Below are 21,793 nucleotides of genomic sequence, written 5' to 3' on the forward strand. Positions count from 1 at the left end.
TAAAAACTCTCCGTACTTTCACATTGTTCTTGGAGAATCAGTATTCAGATCACTTTTACAAGCATGTCTTCACTAATAAAAACACGAGAACTGAAGAAGATGAGGCAAATTGTAGCTCGTGCATGTTTTCCTTCTGATGATATGGAAGGCCTGGGTGGGCTACATCCTCTGAGGTGCGATCACTCTATAAAGTAAAATATTAGCACAAGAAAGCAAAACTAATCAAACAAGTAAGACGATGGAGAGGAAAACAGAATTCTTCCTTCATGCTTCACTCATGGATCAAATTTTAACCTAGCACAAAATAATGCATTTTATAAAATGCATTAAAACAGGGCTTTATTAATTAATTTATATGACTAAATGTAACATGTAATTAAAAATTTTTTTTTCTTTTTTCTCTTTTTCCTCCCTTAATGGAGGCAATGGGGATTGAACCCAGGACCTCATGCACGCCAAGAGTATGCTCTACCACTGAGCTATACCCACCACTCCCCAATATTAAATGAAAGGAAAAAAAGAATAATTCAATAACCAAACTTACTACAACCCAGAAATTGTCCAATTTGCCACTGAAGAAAATAACGTTTCCATGATTTTGGTTTTCCAATATTCAAAACATTCTTTGAATATTTTCATACGAAAATCCCTCTTTATTTTGATGTTGTAATGTACTTCTTAAAAAATAAACTTTTAATTTCACAGTAGTTTTATATGTACAGAAAAGTTGCAGAGATGGTACAGAGAGTTCCCATGTGCTCCACACCCAGCTTCTTCTATTGTAAACAACCTACATTAGGTCTGATACATTAGTTACAACCAATGAAGCAATATTAATACATTATTAACTAAAGCCCACACTTTACCTGTATGTCTTTAGTCCTTACTTAATGTCCTTATTTTGGCTCCAGGATCCCAGACAGGACACCACACTACATTCAGTTGTCGTGTCTCCTTAGGTGCCACCAGACTGTGACAGTTTCTCAGACTTCCCTTGTTTTAGATGACCCTGACAGTTGAGAGGCGTGCTAACGAGTTATTCTGCAGAAAGACCCTGAACGAGAGTCTGACGTTTCCCTCACAACCTGACTGAGTTACTGAGTCTGGGGAGGAAGAGCCCAGGGGCCACGTCAGCCCCATCACATCACCCAGGAGGACACGCCGCCAGCATCACACCGCCGCTGATGCTGACCTTGATCTCTTGGCCCAGGCAGTGTCCGTCAGGTTTTTGTCTTCTCTTTTCTCTTCCTTTCCCCTTCCCTCTCCCCTCTTCTCTCTCTCCCTCTTTCAAGCACTTTCTGCCCCTGCCCTGGAATCAGCCATTTCTCTAAGAACCATGGTTCCTTCTTTTGGAGAATGTTACTAGAAACCACTATCAGGGCACCAGGTGTGCCCCCTGCAACTGTGGTGCCCCTGCTTCTGGGCCCTGGAGCTGACAGCAAAAGGAAACGCATGTGTGTATACTAGCCCACTTGCACACACAGACCTGTAAGTAGTTCCAGAGTATCCGTCTGAGTCTATATGAAGCCAAACATGAGTTCATGTGAAGGTCCCAGCTCTAATCCAGCACATATGGATAGTTTTAGCCTTACCTGTCTGTAGTCTCCCCTCCAGCAGTGAGGAACTTACCCCCGCCTGACATCCATTTTAAGACCCGGACACAAAACTAACATGGTAGACAAACGATGTTACGCGAAACTACAGATGGAGAATATCAGACAGCGTCTTCTGAAATAAGGCAGGGAGAAACTCTGGCACATATATATGAGACAAATATTAACGGTTCACACATCAGTGCAAATCAAATAGTACAGAGAAGCACACTTCAAAATACTGCTTTCTAATTCTTAAGCGTGAAGAAGCAATTCTGTGCAAAAAAATTTTTTTAAACAATTACCACTAAATGTGCTAAATAAAGGGTTGGCTTTTTTTTTCTTTATGTCCAAGGAGGGTTCAAAGGCACACAATACTGTCACCTATCAGTGAGGTACTTCTAAAAAGTTTCCCCAAAAGACCAGCAGGCTGCTTCTGCCACACCCCGGAGCCTTGTCAGGGGTGGAGAGGATGTCTCCAAGCACCACAGGGCCACCAACAGCGCTGAAGTCTCCGCCGAGGAGAAACAAACCAGGATAAAAACCGGCTCGGTGCCTGTGATTCTTCTGCCTAAGACCCAGAGATTTCTATCTAGCCTGCTGGTGAACTCGTTTGGTAAAAGATTATTTCGTACTTTAGTTCATTATCTATCACATATGATGAAAAAGTAAATTGCTTCTTATCAACACATTCTCTCCCACCAGTTCGTGGACTCAGTTACTTCAGAGCTTTCTAGATAATCTGTCCCTTTCTCCCCCTGACATGAGCTTGTCGACCATGTGTTCAACAGCCCCTGGCATCCTCAACCCTTCCCTTCCTGGCAGTAACACGCAAGTGAGAGTGGCAAACAGGTGCACAGAGGGCAGTGAGCCATGGGGCCCACCCCACGCCAGGCTCTCTAAGGTTAGAGATACAGGCCAAAGTCTACAGCATCCCATTTTCTCAACAAAGCCTGAGGAAAACCAAACCATCTTCCTACTTTCAGTCAGAGCTACCGCCTTGGCAGATCCCACTGGTGCCCTGCCCTTTCCCCTGGAGGTACCTGACTTGACTTCGGATGGTCAGCGCCCCTGTCCTCTCACTGCTGGAGTGGCTGCATCACCAGCATGGAAGGCTGCAAGCAGCAGGGAGCTGCCCCCAGGGCAATGACGCGGACCCCTGCCCTTGCCTTGGGGTGGGGGCTGGGGGGGGGGAATGCCTCAGGTGAGAGTTTTAAACCAGCCAGAAGGATGGTTTTAAGCCAGTTCCCAGAAGGATGAAACTCCAGTTGCTCACAGTGACATCTGGCTTGATAACATGCCCCTTAAAGGTGGTTCTCCTTTCCTGTCTCACTTTCCCCGTCCCTGTAGTGGCTGCTCCCCCTTCCAAGTTAACCACCTCCATGCAAACCCTTGTCTCGGGGTCTGCTTCTCAGGAAGCTCAATCACTTCAACAACAGCATGTGCACACTCTCAACAAAGTGAAGAGCGAGCCGGCTGGCCACAAGCATTATCACAGAGAACATGGGTGCTCAGGTCAGCCAGGCCTAGGTTCACAGCCCGGTGCTGCCACAGACCATGCGCCCAAACCTAAGCAGCTTATTAAGTCCTTTGACCGTTCATTTCCGCATCTCTACAATGGGTCTGCCTGTGCACTCCTAGCACTCAAATAACATCTGTAGAAACCATCCTGCCTACATTATCAACATTTTGCCATCTACTACTGTTTCATCAAGATAACCTGACTGTTTCAAGAGACTCTTGTACAAAAAGATAAGAGTTGTGAATAACTTTATTGTTGAGCTCCAAAACTTCCCATAAAACCCCTCAGCTTTACAACAGAGAGCATCGAGGACATAACCCTAACATCTCTTTGAACCCTCCTCTCAAAATCCTCATCTAGCTGTACTCACCAATTCTGAACTATTAGGGTCACCCAGTCCCAACATGACCGGCATTCAAAGAACTTCCTGAAACCAAAATCAATCCCAGCGCACACCTCGACTTTGCCCCTCTGGCTGGGGGGCCACTTTGATGATGGAAGTAGTGTTTCTGTTCCCTTCAGTAAGCAATAAATTCAGCTTGATATTATCAACAGGCTCACGGCGCCCGTATTCCACATTCCTTCAATGAATGTCACAATGGCACTTTTTCTCTTAAGCTTTTCCCATTATTCCCCAATTTACTCAGAATTTAAGAAAGGCTGAAATTTAATCACTCCTTAAATTTTCCAACAAATGATAATCAAGATTTCTTCACATGCTTTTGGGTTTTTTTTTTTTTTTTTTTTTGCTCTCTCACTCTTTAAGAATTCTGGACAGATAGCTCTTTCAGAAAGGAACAAAAGGTGAGGAAAAGTTGTACCAAAATGTATCAAATGCATGTCATGGCTGGGCCTGTGTCAGTGTTGGACTTCCTACACAAAGATGCTGCTACTAACTTAGTATCACAGAAGAGGTGATCGTTTATGCCAGGAACTGTGAAAAGTTAAAAATGTATGCATTCAGACCTTCTCTGACCCAGCTTCTTTTATGACCAACACTTGACATCTGCAAGAAGGTTCACGTAGGTTACTGGGTACCAAGTAGTGAAATGAGCTGTCTTCGTGATCCCCTTTGTAAGTACTGAAACCACATCTCGACTTCATTAGCCCACGTTCTCCCTGACGTCCCAAAGCAGAGACAATCATGCCAGGTTGGTCCTGAACAGACTGAAATTAACATGGTTTCAGTGACTGAAAACCGCATTCACCAACCACATAGACCCCTGCCTACAACTTCTTTTAGCCAATAAATTTTAAGTATAAATCTTTCCTTTAGAAAACCTCCTAGTGTAAACAAACTTCTTTGATTATGGACAATCACTCTTTTCAATAATTTTTTTCATTTTAACAATCTCAGACCTACAAAAAAATGACTCCTAAATCACCCAGATTTCCCAGTTGCTAACATTCTGCCACATTTGCTTTCTCTCTCTGTACATGTGTGTGCATGTGTGTGTTCTCACGCACATGTGACTTTTTTTAAACCACTAAGATTAAGTTGCAGCCCTCATGTCCCTTTAACCCTTCAGTGTGCATTTCTTAAGAACAAGTACATTCACTTATACAACCATAATAAAATTATCAAAATCAGGAAATTGAATATTAATAAAATATTATCTCATCTATGACCTTACTCAAATTTTTCCAGTTATATTTTAAAAAGGCTCCTTTCAACTTACATTGCCTAGAACTAAAGTGCACAAATATTTTTTTTTAAATAATGATCTAAAAGTTCTTCCCAAGAATAGCGTGACCATTATCCATCTCAAGATGAAGACAAAGCTTCCTCTCTAGGGTCATAATCAAAACCATCTTTTCTCATAACTTAGCACTCAATAAAAATGGAATTTTCTCTACTTGCCAAAACTCAGGGAACAAAAGCTCTCTTTTCTTGATTAAGAAGAACAATAAGTTAATTTACAGAAATTTGGACAAGTCTCTGGAACTCCCGGAAATCACCTAGGAGGTGTACAAAAATCTAAAATTCTTATCAATTTGTTTATCATCTGTCTTCAGATTGACAAGAATCAATGAAACATTAATGGTTCAAACTGTAAAAGAAGTATTTACTTAAGAGTTAAGAATCAAAATTAGCAACAATTTCATCCTAATAATTATTTGGATCTGATCTTTAAAATAAGATTATTCTTAGCTGTCAGCCTACGTAACTTTAAATACTGCTCTAATACAAAGAAAACCAATAGTGTTATTCAATAATATAACAGTAATATCTATGTTCTGTATTACAGTATGACTGCATTAATTAAAAAACAATTCAGAATATATTTGCACTCATAGTAGACCTAAAACAGCATGACTTGTCTCTTAAAAAGAGAAAAAAGAAAAGAAAAAAAGCATTAAGAAAAAAAAAAAACACTATGATACTACTGTTTTAAAAATGTTCCTCTATCTACCCATGCATCCACCCCACTATCTTTAGAAAGATATACACATGAAAGTGTTAATGTTATTTATGGCTGATAAAATTACGAAATTTTACTTTTTGGTTACCTAAATTTTCCATCTCTCACCACAAACATGCATAACATCTAAATTAAAAGTACTTTAAAAAACTTAGGGTTCCCCAACGAAAGCAATTAAACTATCATAGGAAAACAAGAAAATTTTTGAAAATGTAAGGGATAAAGCAAGGAACACTTCAATATACAAAGAATAAGTAAGATTCTAGAAGGCTGACTCAGGGTCTGCAATGGACAAGTGGTCAAAGAACACAGATAATTTACCAACTACTACACTTGTCACAAATAACAGGACTACAGTGTAGTGCCCTATCTCTCTTCCATCTGATGGCTGAATATTATGGAAAATAAAAGCTGGACCAGACAAATAAAGACCACTTATCTCTAAAATGCTTTGATTCTAGTAAAGGCATTTGGTTGTGATGGGCAAATTGTTTTCCTGATTTCTATGGTGTTACTACTTTAATCAACTTGGCATCTCTTTTGATTCTGCAGGTTTTAGAGTTACTGAATGACACTGGCACCAACCCATGGATCAGTACACTTTGCGATAGCCTTCTGCCAAGTTACCACCAACTTTATGAGTTTCCAACTAAGTGATGAAGTTATGCTTCAAGTGAGCCAGGGACCGTATTCATATTCAGATACTGCATTTCAAAAATTTTAGCAAGATGAGCCATTATTTTTAATTTTTACATACCCAGAGAGTTCTTTGAAACATATGTGGACATAGGTTTTCATCTTCTACCACTGATGTGCGTATATATAAAAAAAAATTGAAATAAACTGGTTAAAGTGTTCCTAAAATGCCTTCAGACTCAGAGCCCCACTCTTGTTCATCATGTTTGGACTCAATATCTCTGCTGTCTGAGTTTCCCCTCACAAAGTCATCCTCTGTACTATCAAAAGCACTGAAGACAAAGTATTTCTTAAAATTACTTGACCATTGTCTCCAGGAATTTCATCTAAGGCACTGATACCCATTCTGCAAACTGAACTCTTAATTTTGTTTCTTTCTCAGGCACATCTCATGACTGGAAGATAAGTAGCTTATGTTCAAAGTCAGCAAGAAATGTCTGACTAATTGATATTTGACACCCTAACAACAGTCTTTTGCAACAGATGAATCAGTCAGGCTGTTAACTACTTTGAAATTTTTTCCATCTATTCCAAGGGATTTGACCATCTCTCTGGCCTTCTGTAGGTCATGTAACAAACAAGCAATCCTTCGTACACAGCTCACTAAGAAAACATAACTAGTCTTCAGATACTTGTGCGTATCTTTAGGTCCTGTGAATCACTTGACTGTTCTTGCAAGAAAACATAGAATTGCAGTCTTCATCCAAGAGTAAACACTACCTTGCTAACATCAAACGTACACCCTGCTATCCTTTTTCTTACTTTCTTCATCCATGATAAGTTTTTTTCTCATTATCTTGCTGAAGACATTTTAAATGACAAACCAATGTAATGTTACCAATATGTGTAACTGAACTGAAACTCACGCCCTGGCAAGTACATCAGGACATAACCTGGCTGGCAGCAACTGCAAGGCATCAATGATTACAGTACACATTCACAACTTCAGACATTAAAATGTGTAACAGAAAGTGTACACCTTAGAATCAATCAATCCTTTACTTAATAAAGGTCTTGTAAAGACACTAGACAGGAGGTTTTTTTTTAATGAGCGACAGATTCAATTCTTCAGGAGTTTGATGAGTAATAACAGGAATGACAAAGATAATCAAATAACTGTAATACATGGTAAGATTTGATTTAGATAAAGTGCTTTGGAATTCAGAGACACTGCTATAGGAATTCACAGAGGAAGTTGAAATTACTTCCTGCTTAGTGGGAAGAATAAGAGAAGACAGACTGGAGGAAGGGCAGAGAAGAAGGGCCATCCAAGGGCAAACTTAAGGAACTACTGATGGAACAGTGTCTTAGAGGAGGTAGGTGAATCTGTCTTAAGAAAGAATATGTCTCTAGAAATGTCTTAAGAAATTTTTCTCTTACAATTAACAAGAAAGAAGAGGTCAGAAATTACAAGAAACCTCAAAATGGGAAGGACCTGGAAACAGGTCAGATTAGCTGCTGTGGTGAACTGGGAGACGAGGTGTTCACTCCAAGCGAGGAAGCACAATTTGGAAGGGGTGCTGGGAAACCCGAGAAGCCTGCACCTCAGTGGTGTGGTGAGCGCCCCACCAAGGCCAAGTTAAACGAATTGTGAATGGAGCTAATCAGCCCAGCTCACAACTTTCTAAAGATCAGAAGTAGGAACAAAATGATATACTGTGGGATTTACTCTAGGATGTAGCTTAAGAATTAGAATGAAGGGACCAAGGACTAGGAAGGCATTTCTGAAATACGCAGTCATAGAGTCCCAAGTTTTAAGTATTACTGACGAAAATTCAACTGATTTGGTCTTTATAAAACTAGAATCAGATATTTATCAAAGACTCCCACATTCTATTATCTCATTTCATCTTCCCAACAGATCTGAGAAATCAGATATTCACATATGCTTTTCACAGCTGGAAACAGACTTCAAAAGACTGACTCTCAGATCCCCCAGCAGATCCTGAGCTGAAGTCATTCGAGCAGCTCTCCTGCTCCCCCGTGGCCACTACCCCTGCACACGGACTGAACAGTCTGCTCTGGAAGCCCTGGTATCAGACCAACCACTACTTTGTTCCCACTCTCCCTCTAGCCTTCCTGAATTCCTAGATCTTGTAGAAGGAACAGTCTCAACCTTTAAAATTTAAAAATCTTAGACTGATAAAACAACAGAGCAAATGAAAAGGAAGGTATAAAAAAAGAACCTAAATAAAGTTAAAATGTTAAAGATGAGCATACTTAATATTTATAATGTATACAACATTTATTCATGCTTGAGATATGAGTAATAGTCAGTGGCCACTTCCTCAAGGCAAGCCAGGCACAGCCTCATTTATGGACTCCAAAGCTAAGCCTCCAAAGTGTGCGAGCAAACTCAATGGTTTTGTCCTTGTCAAAACTGCAATGAGAAACCACCCAAATGCCCATCAACTAATAAATGAATAAACAAAATGCATATTTATACAAGGGAATATTATTTGGAAATAAAGGGGGATATAGTACTGAAATATGATACATAATGGGTGAATCTTAAAGACACTATGCTAAGCAAAAGAAACCAGTCACAAAGACGACAGAGTGTATGATTCCATTTATATGAAATACCCAGAAGAGGCAAATCTACAGAGACAGAAGTAAGGCTGGTGATTGCCAGGGGCTGGCAGACTGGGGAGGAACTGGGGAGTGACTGCTAATGGTATGAGGTTTCTTCCTAGGGTAATGAAAATGTCCTAAATTGTGGTGATGGGTGTACAACTCTGGGAACATACTAAAAATTACCGAATTGTAACTTAAATGAATGAATTGTATGGCATGTAAATTATATCTTAATAAAACTTAAAAATTTGCCATCAGTAGGTAGTTCCACTGGTCATGAATGTGTGGGGTGGGGTGCACAGACATGTATACATGTGTAACTAAAATGTGGAAGAATATAAGGGCTCACTTTAAAAAAAAATGAATGGTTTAATAATCCTCTCACAATTCAGTGATGCCAGTGTGTCTGCGGCCAAGACCTCCAACAAACTGATTCTGTTTCCCACACCCTCCCCACCAGATAAATACACATCTGGCTGCCATGTGTCTCCCCTTTCACCTTCCTTCATTCTCCCCACTCCAAATTTATAAAAATGTCCTTTTTCATCAGCATACTGGAACATTCAGGCATCTAACGACCGTGCTTAAAAACCAACTCTTACTTCCCTGGACTCTGTTTTTCCCTCCATGTCTACCCTGTATTCCTATAAGACTTGTGTTTAAAAACAAACACTGCCCCCTGGACTTGCAAGAACGGCTTGATCCTAGGAAACTGGGCAGTGGTATCACACTCTTGGAGAAAACTCGGCTCCCGTGGGTTTTTTCTTCCCCAACTTGAGATACGATGTTTCAGTACCTTGAAAATATTAGGGGTAAAGCGAGAAGATTTACTCTTCCTAATACTTGGTTCTGAATAATTTGAAACTATTTCCCAAGAACCTTAGGAAAGCAGAGGGTCTTTGGATATACTCTTCTTACAAAAAAAAGTTTTCTTACTTTGATGTTTTAGATTAGACATCAGCTCTCACTCTAGAGTACTGTTAACAATTTTTTAAATGAACAAATATCAAAGGTTAAATAATTTCCAAGACACATTTATATGATGCTGTTAACATTTGAAATTGCTATAATTCATTCAGAAGGCAATGGTAACAGCTCCCGGGGTCAAAATGATGTTACAGATAAGGAAATAATTTATCTCGGTCTTTTAAAAATACATCATGTCTTTAAAAAAAAAAAATCACTTGGAAAAATGACCCACCTCCAAATCTCTCACTTTTAAAGCTTCGTCATCCATTCTATTTGCTCAGTTAAATTTTTCTTTTTTGTCTTCCTGGTCATTTCTGTTTTCCAGTATAGTTATCTTTATCTCCTTCACTCATTCTCTTGATAAAAATGTCACTGTCAATCATGCTCTGACTCTGGGAAAAATATCTACATAAAGGCCACAGAGCAGAAAACAAAGCCCCTTGGAGCTGCAGCACTGGTCTCCAGATCCTGCCTTGCTCCCATCAGGAACCCTGCAAAGCAGCGGACAGAGACTGCGGGGAGGGGAAGAGGGGCAGCACCAGGCCTCAAGGCTATTTTTTAGTTATTTTCGCCTGTTTAAGCATGCACAGGAAATAGAAATTTAAAATAATCAGCTACTACAAGTTCCTCACCTATTAAAGGACTCTGATTCTGGTGAGGACAGGGCTTCTTCTGGAATATCCACACAGCTGGGAGAATCATCTGGTCTCTCAGGCTCTAATTTCCCTGGGGAGTCCGGTTTTGATTGAGGGAAGTGGTTTGTTACGGGGGGCATATCCGAGAACTTCATTTTATTATTTTCCTGTCCTAAAAAGGAAAAAATAAATGAAAGAAAGAAAAGAAAAGAAAAAAAGAAATATTTAAGAGTAACTTAAAGTTTACAACCTGTGTTTATTATTTCCACAACATTTAATATTGCTATTTGTACTTGGTAAAACAGAAGTTTATGTATCATTGATTCCAAAAGTCTACCGACAGCTTAAGATTAAGAATTAACACTACAATGGTGTCATCTAATTATACTGTCCACCCTATGTATTTCCAGATTAACTAATTTAAATATAAAATTTACTTTAAAACCAGGGGTGGAAAGAACCTTGTAATTCTAATGAGGCTTCTATTTACAGTATTACTAAAGAATTCCTGCATATTGTAGAGATCAGAGAACACTGATATACATAAGAGACAAAACAAAAAAAGATTAGAGATTCAATTAATAAGAGAACCACAATATTTGTCACTGACTGCTATAGGGTAGTCAATCTATCTGAATATTTTTCTAATTGTTACAAAGAATCTAATATTCACTGGGGAAAAGGAAAACTAATCAGACATAACCAGGATTTCTGCTTGATCCAATACATGTCACATTTCTACACATCCCTTGTCATATTCCAGTTTCTGAGGTCTCTCAGCGCAGATAAGATAAAGGCTCAGGAAAGCTGGAGCGATGCACACGCGGTGTTTGCAGGAACGTGACATGCAAGGATGAACAGGTATTTGCCAATATGCACGCAGAAAACACTGCGCAGGATTCCTCCGTGTCCAGGCCTCCTCTTCACGATGTGTTCCAGGGCTCTGCTGGCATTTCAGCTGTGCTAAGATTCAGGGACTGACCGAGCACCTGACACGCAAGCCGCGTGTGCTAACAGAGCAGAGCCCCCTTTCACGCTTTTGCTCACAGAGATGAGCTTTCACTTGAGGAGGGAAGTGACCTTTAACAAAGGACACTAAAAAGAACTGTCAAGGTTTCATTATAAAGAAAAAATTTATGGAGAAAGAATATGACAAATTCTTCAAACAAAACAAATCAAAAAAACCTTTCCAACTTGATACAGTCAAGATTTTACCAGTGATAATTATAAGTTTTTGTTACACTGGAGAACAGCATACATCACACAAAAGAATAATTTCTAAAAATAAGTTCCTGATGTTGCCCACCTTTCAATAAGCCTGATTATTATCAAAACAAAAATGTACCCTCCACTGTTTATCTGGGAAGGGGAGAAAGCAGCTAATTAGGATGACCATCCAGGATCTCTGGGATCTTCTCTGGTCAACAGACACCCAGGATCACGTTAAGAGAAATCAAGCTCTTAGTAAACTCAGCGAACCCAGGCAACTACCACTCAACTGGCTGGGAGGATGCAGTCAAGTTGGCAAACAAGGGAACAGGAATTCAATTTAAAATTATCTTTTACTTTTGTACCTGATTTATATTCTTCTCCTTACTTCCCTCACCCCCGCTTAGGTAAGTTTCTACAGGATAAATTCTCTGGTGTGGACAAATATCACTCAAAAATTGTGGGCAATGGAAGTCAGTTATCCTTCATCTGTCTATGGATTTCAGAACAGAATTTCAAATAAAGCCTAAAAATATGAGGCCCTGACAAGAAACCTCCCCAAAGACATGCAACAAAAACAGACGGAGGACACACATCTTGTTTACTTATACCAGCACTTTAATGAACAGGTTTATTCTAAAGAGCAAAGATTACACTGGTTGTATGATGCTATACGAAACCCAAACCTTCAGTCTGCCTTCCTCTCTCTCGCACTCTCCACCCCTCAGACACTCGCTTTCACACACAGCAACCTACCAGCAGCACTCCTCTCTGAATCCCAGGGACAGCAATATTTGTGCACATACACAGAGAATACACAGCCCCTGAGGACGAGTGATTAATCATTTTCAAAAGAGACTCAACCAATAAACAAAAATGTTCTCCTAATGCAAGATATCACACTGGATTTTCTCAGGAGCTACACTACTTTCTGACAATAACCTATAACAAATGTATGAACAAATTTCAGTTGTTCACAAAGACCATGAGGCATATATACGTATCCTCAGGCAGCAAGCTGCTAAGTGACACTAGGAGAACTCAGCACAAAATAAAAAATGCAATAGCACTAAAAGAATAAAATACTTAGAAATAAATCTAACCAAGGAGGTAAAAGACTTGACTTATATGCTGAAAACTACAAAACACTGTTGAAAGAAATTAAAGAAGATACAAATAAATGAAAGACATCCTATGTTCATGAATTGGAAGACTTAACATTGTTAAGATGTCAACTAACCAAAGCCATCTATAGATTCAATGCAATCCCAATGGCACTTTTTGCAGAAATAGAAAAGAAAATCTATCCTAACATTCATGTGGAATCTCAAGGGAACTAAACAGCCAAAACAATCTTGAAAAGGAAGAATAAAGTTGGAGGACCCATACTTCCCAACAATGAAATTACAAAGCTACAGTAATAAAAACAGTATAGTACCAGCATAAGGACAGACATATGCAACAGAAGGAGGGCACAGAAATAAACCCTCACACACACAGTCAATCCACAAGGATATCAGAAACATTCAACGGGGAAAGGACGGTCTTTTTAACAAATGGTACTGAGAAAACTGGATTAGCTACATGTAAAAGCACAAAGCTGGACTCTTACTTGCACCATATACAAAAATTAACTCCAAATGGTCATAAACTTAAACTTAAGAGCCAAAACTGCACAATTCTTGGCAGAAAACAGAGGAAAATTCTCACGACACAGATTTTGCAACAACTTCATGGATATAACAGCAAAAGCACAGGCAACAAGAAAAAAAGGATAAATTAGACTTCATCAAAATAAAGCACTTTGTGCATCAAAAGATACTATCATGAAAACAAACAGGCAATCCAGAAAATGTTTAAAGATGTTTGCAAATCACATACATAAGGGATTAATATCCAGAGTATTTAAAGCACTCCTAAAAGTCTAAACAACCAAAAACAAATAAGCCAATTAAAAAATGGGTGAAGGACTTGAAGAGACATTTCTCCAAAGAAGAAAAATGAATGGTCAAAACCATACAAAAAGATGCTCAACATCATTAGTCATTAGAAAAATACAAATCAAAACCACAATGAGATACCATTTCACCTCTACCAAGATGGTGACAGTAAAAAGAATAAGAAAAAAAGGAAAATAACAAGTGTTGACACACATACAGAGAAACTGGAATCCCTAAGCATTGCTAGTGGGAATGTAAATAATTACCATATAAGCCAGAAATTCCACTTCTAGGTATATACATATACAGCCAAAAGAATGGGAAGCCGAGACTTGAACCGATATTTGAACACCAATGCACAAGGCAGCGTTGTTCACAAAAGCCAAAAGGTGAAAGTAACCCATTACAGATAAACAGATAAACAAAATGTGCTATATACATACAATGGAATATTATTCGGCCAAAAAAAGGAACGAAATTTTGATTTCATGGGAATCTTGAAAACATTATACTTAATGAAATAAGCTGACACAGAACGACAAATACCATGATTTCACTTAGATGAGGTATTTAGAATAAGCAAATTCATAGACACAGAAGGTAGACCAGAGATTACCAAGGGCTGGTGGGGGGAAGTGGAAGAGAGAGTTATTATTACATCAGTACAGAGTTTTTGCTGGAGAGGATGAAAAAGTTTTGGGTGTAGAGTGGTGATGGTGACCCAAAACTGTGAATGTATTTAATGCCACTGAATTGTGTATTTATGAATGATTAAAATCTCAAATTTTAAAACTGGTTGAAGTGGGAGGGTATAGCTCAAGTGGCAGAGCACATGTTTACTATGCCTGAGGTTCTGGGTTCAATCCCCAGTACCTCCTTCAAAAAAAGTAAACCTAATTACCTCCACCTCATCTCAAAATGAAATAAAACTAAGATTGATAAAGGAAGAACTAAGAGCTTAAAAAAAATGGTTGAAATTAAGAATGTGCTATGTATCAGCTTTAGATATTTTAGCAGAGCATTCTATTCAAAGTAAACACCAGTGACCTACAATAAAAATAATTTATTCTCTTTGTAGGATATCTGATCTGCGGATCTGCAGCAGTAAGTCCTACACCTGGAAAACAACCCCAAGCTTAAACAATGAAGAAATTTCTGATTTATCATTAACGGCAAGGAAGACAGATTTTAGAAACTGTGTCTTCAGGACATTTCCCAACCATTTTTCCCAGAGGTATAAACCTAGTTTATATTTAACAACTGCTATATGTCTAAAAATACTTTTTCCCATTTCAAATACCTAATAAGCCCAAAATAAATTCCCTTGGTTTTATTATCCTTTTAAATTAAACACAGTAAATTTCAATATACTTCCGTTTTTAATTAAAGTCTCTTACCCACGCATACAGATAATAGCTTTTCTGTACATTCATCTTTTCTTGTTACTTTTTTTTTGGACGTTCCAACAGTTTTCTTGTATCCTTGTTTGGCCTGATCCACCAGGAGCTGGAATTCATTCTGATGTTTTTTACCTGAAATTTAAAAGATCTTCTCAGTAAAGCAAGGACTACACAAGCTATACGTCATCAGGAAGCACATGAGCTTGTTCAAGGACAGCGCCCGGGGCCCACCTGCGTGAATTTACAAGGGCAGGAGGGCTGCCAAGACTGCTTTTATATCTTCTCCCGTCCTCAGATACAAACGTGGAAACATGATATTCCTAGTTTGCAGCTGTAGGTTTCTTCCCAAATCCCACACTCTTTTTCAAAAAAGGCTTTTGATAGAGCATGAAAGATGCTGTTTTCTTAAATATATCCAAAAGACAACATTCTAATTTCCAAGACACAACAGAGTACTAAGATGAAGAGTATTAATGGAGTGTAGAAGCAGAAGCTTTTAGGAAAGTCGGGTTATAGAAAGAAACAATATCCATTTCAATTTCCTCCTTTTCCTTCACGTTTCTTGCCTGTTCCCCATCAGAATGCATTTAACACTCTAAGAACCCACCACCACCACCAATCCACCTTATCCAAGGATATTACAATTACACCAGTTTTCATTTACTACCACTAAAACACCTCTGAAGATAACCGAAGGCTGACCTCTAGGTCACAATTATTAATGTACATTAATCTACTCAATAAACAGCAGCTGCTCACTGTTAGAGCGTGGACTTTAAGACATCTATGTGTGACTGTGAACCATGGTTCAAAGAGCTGAGGCTGCACTTACTTATCTAGCAACCTTAAACACTCAAGTCATGGTTCAAAATGATGCTGTAAATCCTGAAAAATACATTTTAGAAAGAATCACACTGCAAGTAGTTAAAACAAAGTTTTGAGACTGTTTTCATCCAGTAACCAGCATTTTCCCCAGAGCACAATACCAAGGATAACTGGGTTCAGGGAGACATTAGTGCTTCAGTTGCAAACCATCCATTTTCTAGAGCTGACCTTCCAGGATTCCAGCCATCCACTGCCTTTGAGCTATGTTACAGCTCTGTAAATTGTAGACATCTGACGGCAATGGAAAATAATGCTTGTCTCTAGACAAGCAAAATCCTGTCTGGTGAAATTTCAATGGACTTCCCTCCCCCACTGCGGAAGAAGCTAGCTTTGCTTCTAGTTGCATATTCATTTCAGTTTAGCAAGGAGATCCACACACGTGACTGCTCTTTGGACATCAGGGAGAGACTACTCCTGATTTGAATATATTTATATGTATGGTATGTGTATGAAAACTCCCAGTGAAACTGAAGTGTTGGGTTGTAAAGTGTCCGGAAAATTATAAATAAGGTACTGGTTAAAATTTCAGCAAAATATAAGCCGGTCATAAAGATTACTGGAAAAAATGCACTCTTTAGAAACAGGTGAGATTCTATGCAGGATACAAACTAAGTGATTTCTCTTAAGTCCTATTTGACTCTACACATTTGAGACTAAGTACTTTGTATTTCTTCAGCTCCCCAGAATCAATGGGCTAATAATAACATCATTATGTAGGTTGTAATAGGCACAGGGGTGACACAGAAGTATGGGGTCTGTATCATCTAATCAGACCTGGCCTAGGCTTGTTTTCCTAGTAAAGGCTCCTCTATTGTGCACTTACGGATTGTGGGCTTAAGAATTACTCAGGAAACTTGCTAAAGTAATCTCATTAACAGTTGAAGAGGCTTAATGACTTTATCTTCTCAAGTAATAAAGTCCCAGGTTTAAAGGAGATCTTCTTTTTAAATCTAATTACCCTACAGCTCGGCTGGAAACCAAAAAGTGAATGGCAACCACTGCTCTGGCTTTGGCCCCAGAGGGCCAATAACCCCTGCTCAAAAGATGAACAGTGCCAAGAGATTATGACTAATAAAATTGTTCCCACTCATTTCTTCACCTCATTTTGGGAGTTCTGCCATTTGGCAAGGAGAACTTTAGAGTTTAAAATCTCAGTTCTGCTGGTTAGATGCCCAGAGTTTACCTCTTACAAGTCTGAAGTGGCTCAGAGAGTTGTCAGAGCTGAAGAATAAGCCCACATTCAACCAGGTCACACTCCTTCTTAAGATTTTTAATATTTGAATCATACCACCCTTTCTGCCTCTCCAAGCTGAAATGTCACAATTTTCTCTAGAGCCAAGTCAAGCCCTTCATGCCCTGACCACCTTAATTCCCTTAGACTGGCTTTCACAGGCAGAGTCTCTGGGTCTGCTCATAAACCTGGGGTGCACGAGCCCAAAACCAGGCGCCCAACAGTGGGACAGACTCGAGCCTCTAAAGTGATGCCACTGAGAAACTTACTCAACTCCTTTAAGTCATGGTGTGCGTTTGAAGTCAGTGTCTCCCAAAAACCTCATGTTTTTTCATCAACCACCTATGACACGCAGGCAGCTAAGCATGGAAGAAGAACGGACTAACGGTAACGACTCACATTCACTAAGGGCTTCTTCATTTAACCCTGAACTCTCCTCACTTTAAACTCACGGTCTAACCCTCAAATGAGCACTCAACACCACCGTACAGCTTCCACCTTTCTCTAGCAGACTCTGCTCTACGTCTCTAAAAGGACAACTTCACACTTTCTCCAAACCTCCAACACTCCCTCTCAGCCCCTCCTCAGCTGGCCTTACACGACTTTGAAAACACAGAGAAGTTCTACAGTCAGCCTGTCATCTTCCCAACTACTGTTACTTCATCTGTGCACATGATCCATCTTCCTCGTAGCTAAAATGAAACGACTTTCCTTGCTGCAGTTAAAGGACAACCCCTAACTTACACCCTGGATCCCAGCACTAAGGACTTCTCAGTGATACAATACGTGTAATTATCCTTTGCTGTATCATCAGGTTCTCCCTCTCTTCTTCTGAATCTTTCCCATTGGCATATAAACAAGGCTGGGACGGGACTGAGGTTTAGAAACTGAGAGTGTCGATTGTGAAAACAACTTAGGTCCAGATTTTTCTTAAATAAAATATAAGAATAGAATAAAAAGTGTCAGAGTGCACTAAAATTGGAAAGAGGGAACAGCCAAGGTGTCCTTCAGTAGGTTAATGGATCAATAAACTGTGGTACATCCAGAAAATGGAGTATCATTCAGCTCTAAAAAGAAATGAGCTATCAAGCCATGAAAAGACATGGAGGAACCTTTAAAGTACATTACTAAGTGAAAGAAGACAATCTGAAAAGGTGACACACTGTATGATTCCAACTATGTGACATTCTGGAAAGAGCAAAACAATGGAGACAGTAAAAAGATCAGTGGTTGCCCGGGGAGGGGGTGGGGGAGAAGGGACGTGAACAGGTGGAGCACAGGGGACTTTTAGGGCAGTGAAAATACTTTGTAAGATACTGTAGTGGTAGATAACATGTCACCTCACATCTGTCAAAACCCACAGAAAGTACACCACCAGGAATGAACCCTAAAAATAAGCTATGGACTTAGTAGGATTATGATGTGCCAATGGAGGTGCATCAGCTGTAACAAATGTACCTCTCTGGTGAGGATGCTGACATCTGGGGAGGTTATGCACGTGCAAGAGCAGGGAATATATGGGAACTCTCCGTAACTTGACCTCACTTACAAAAAAAAGAGTAGAATGCATTATGCATTACGGTTTGGATATGCATAACCAAGTGGTTTGGGAAGTCAATTATCCCACTCCTTTTATTTTTTCAAAGTCACTAAAGAAATTTTGAGAAAAAATGATGGAAAACATTATTTTCTTTTACAAAATTAAAAAAAATTGGGGGGGAAAATTTTTTCTAATGTTGGAGACATTTAAAGTCGAGGAGGGGGAATATGAACATCATCTGAAAATATTTGAACACAACCTTTAAAAAAATGGAATGGGTAAAAATCGTTTTGTAAAACTTATTTCAGTCTTAATGTGTGTGCATACAGTTAGTAGTGATATAAAATATATTTCTCACTGTGGGTTGCAATCAAAAGAGATCTGAAAACCACTGGGTTAAGTATCTCCCAACTTAAAAAGAATACTTAAAATAACAAAGAAATTAAACCATCCCTGGACCCAACACCCACCTCCAGCTACAACCTCATTTCTCTGCTTTCTCTGACACAGTAAAACTTCCCCCAAGAGCTGCCTGCCTCAAGGTCCCTACTCACCTCAAATTTGGTCTCAGTCAACTCTAAGTGCTTCTATTGCTCCTCTCTGATGAAACCATTCAGTCACCGGAAGCACCTATGCTGAGGAAGCATCTGTGTGACTGAGTTGTGAGCTAGTCACTTTCTAAATGAACACGCCTTTTACTTGAAACAACAGCAAAGTATGATTATTCAGACTTAGATAATCTATTTTCTCAAAAATGAATGAGTTGAGTTGTCACTTGAGGGTAAACAAGTGACAGTATTTGCTGCCAAAGATAAAAATGAGAGCTTTCAGTAGAAAAATCAGAATTTTAGATAACTTATATCCACCACTAAGAGCTCGAGAGTTTCCCACTTAATTTTTCTGATGATGTTAATGATTGTTATTTTTTAACATTATATAATTTAAATGAAATATGCAAACATTTGTAACTCAAAAAATCAGTATTTTTCAAATAACCAACAAATAATGTTACAAAATAATCCCTAAGTAAAAGATCCATTCGAAGTACACAACAGACGAGTGAATTTTAATGTAATAAAGTAGTACAAAATTCAGTAATTCATTAATATATCTTCAAAATTCATTAATATATCTTCAAATTCCACTATAACTAAGCTTTCTGAAATAACGCTTGCCAAGTTTTAGTGCAGTATCAAAGAACAGCCACAAGTATCTAAAAATCTATTAAAACACTGCCCCTCGCATCAATTACCCATCTCACAGGCTGGATACTTTTCATACACCTTTACCAAATCAACACATGGCAACAATTTAAATGCAGAAGCTAATGTGAGAATCCAGATAGTTTCTATGGAGTAAGTCACTAAAGAGATTTGCAAAAACAGAAACATTTTTCTCTTTAAATTTTTAAAATCAGACTTACTGAGAAATAATTTGCACACACAAAAAATTGAAGTGAATAATCTGATACATTAAAAAGAAATGTAGAGTTACGTAGTTACCAACACAGCCATGAAACAGAAGATTTAAGTCACCCAAAAGAGTTCCTTTGTAGTCAGTCTCCCCAACTCCTCTTTTCCCACCCACAGCCCCTGGCGGTACCAATCTGCTTTCTGTTACTATATTCTTGCCCTTTCTAGAATTTAATATAAATGGAGTCATGCAAAGTGCTACCTTTTTAGTTTGGCTTTTCTCACAACAAATGTTTCAGAGATTCATCCAAGTTGTTTCGGATGTTTTACAGCTAAGGATTGCTCCGCTAGACGAATGTATCGCAAGGTGTTTATGGATATTTAGGTTGTTTTCAGTTTAGATAATAAGAATAACCTGCTATAACATTTGTCTGTAACATTCATCATACTGTTCATTTACAACTGTTTAATTTTATTTTCTGTAAATTATACCTTAATAAATCTGATTTAAAAATCTAGGTGTAGACATATGTTTCCATTTCTCTTGGGTAAATGGCTAGGAGTAGAATCACTGGGTTGTATGGTAGGTATATGTTTGAATTTATAACAAACTACTAAGCTGTTTACTTAAGTGGCCGTCTCACTTTGTATTCTCACCAGCAATGTGTAAGAATTCCATTTGCTTTACACCTTGGCCGTCACTTGGTATGTCCTTTCTTTTTTTCCTTTTTCTTTTGCCATCAAAATAAGTGTGTAGTTATTATTTTACTGTCATTTTAATTTCTATTTTCCTGAAGATTCATAACTAATGACTAACAAGACTAACCATATCTTTTGAAGTGATTATTTGGTGTTTGAGTATCTCCTTTGCTGATCTGTTTAAATTTTTTGCCCTTTTAAAAAATATGTCCTTATCATTGAATTGTAAAAGTTCTTTATGTAATATAGATAATAGTACTTTGTTAAATATAAATTTTTACTATCTTCTCACAGTCTGTGACTTGCTTTGTCATTGTCATATTTGTCTTCTGAAGAGCAAAAGTTTTTAATTTTAATGAAAAATAATTTATCAAGTTTCCTTTATCTTTTTTTTATGAAACATACTATTTGTGAAAGATGATCATGTTGACTGTGAATAAAGTTTTATTTCTTTCTCTCAAATCTGAATGTTATTTCTCTTTCTTGCCTTATCACACTGGTGAGGACCCCAGTACAATGCTGAACAAAAGTGGTAAAAATAGACATGTCTACCTTGTTCCCAATCAGAAGCATTCAATATTTCACTATTAAATATGATGTTAGTTGTAGGTTTTTCACTTATCTTATACCAGGTAAAAGAAATTTCCGTTTAGGGAGAATTTTTATTACTAATGGGTGTTCAATTTTGGCAAATGCTTATTCTGCATCTACTTATAAAATCATGTAGTGGTCTGTTAATACAATGAATTATATTGACTAATTTTCAAACATTAAACCAATCTTGCATTCTTAGGATAAGTCCCACTGAGTTATAATGTATTTTCCTTTTAACATATTGCTGAATTTGACTTACTAAAATTTTGTTAAAGATTTTTGCATCTATGTTCATGAGGAATATTGGTCAGAACTTTTTATTATACTATTGTCTGGTTTTTAGCTTCATGGAAACCTTAGCTTTATAAAATGAGGTAGGAAGTAGTTTGGTCTTTCCAATTTTTTAGAAGAATTTCTGTAGAATTGGTATTATTTCCTTCCTTATGTGTTTCAGAGGAAGCCATTTGCA

At 38.3% G+C, this 21,793-nt stretch overlaps 1 protein-coding gene across 1 annotated transcript in view; it reads right to left on the minus strand.

Annotated features, from left to right (window-relative positions):
• The window catches only part of RAD18 (RAD18 E3 ubiquitin protein ligase), a 99,133-nt gene that overhangs the window by 24,017 nt on the left and 53,323 nt on the right, over positions 1-21,793 (minus strand). The window contains exons 10-11 of the mRNA XM_006206888.4: positions 14,961-15,095; positions 10,412-10,586 (exon numbers count right to left, since the gene is read on the minus strand). Of these exons, the coding sequence (XP_006206950.1) occupies positions 10,412-10,586; positions 14,961-15,095 (310 nt within the window). The remainder of the gene's footprint in view (positions 1-10,411; positions 10,587-14,960; positions 15,096-21,793) is intronic.

Source organism: Vicugna pacos, chromosome 17 (genome assembly GCF_048564905.1).
Source record: "Vicugna pacos chromosome 17, VicPac4, whole genome shotgun sequence".
NCBI lineage: Eukaryota > Metazoa > Chordata > Mammalia > Artiodactyla > Camelidae > Vicugna > Vicugna pacos.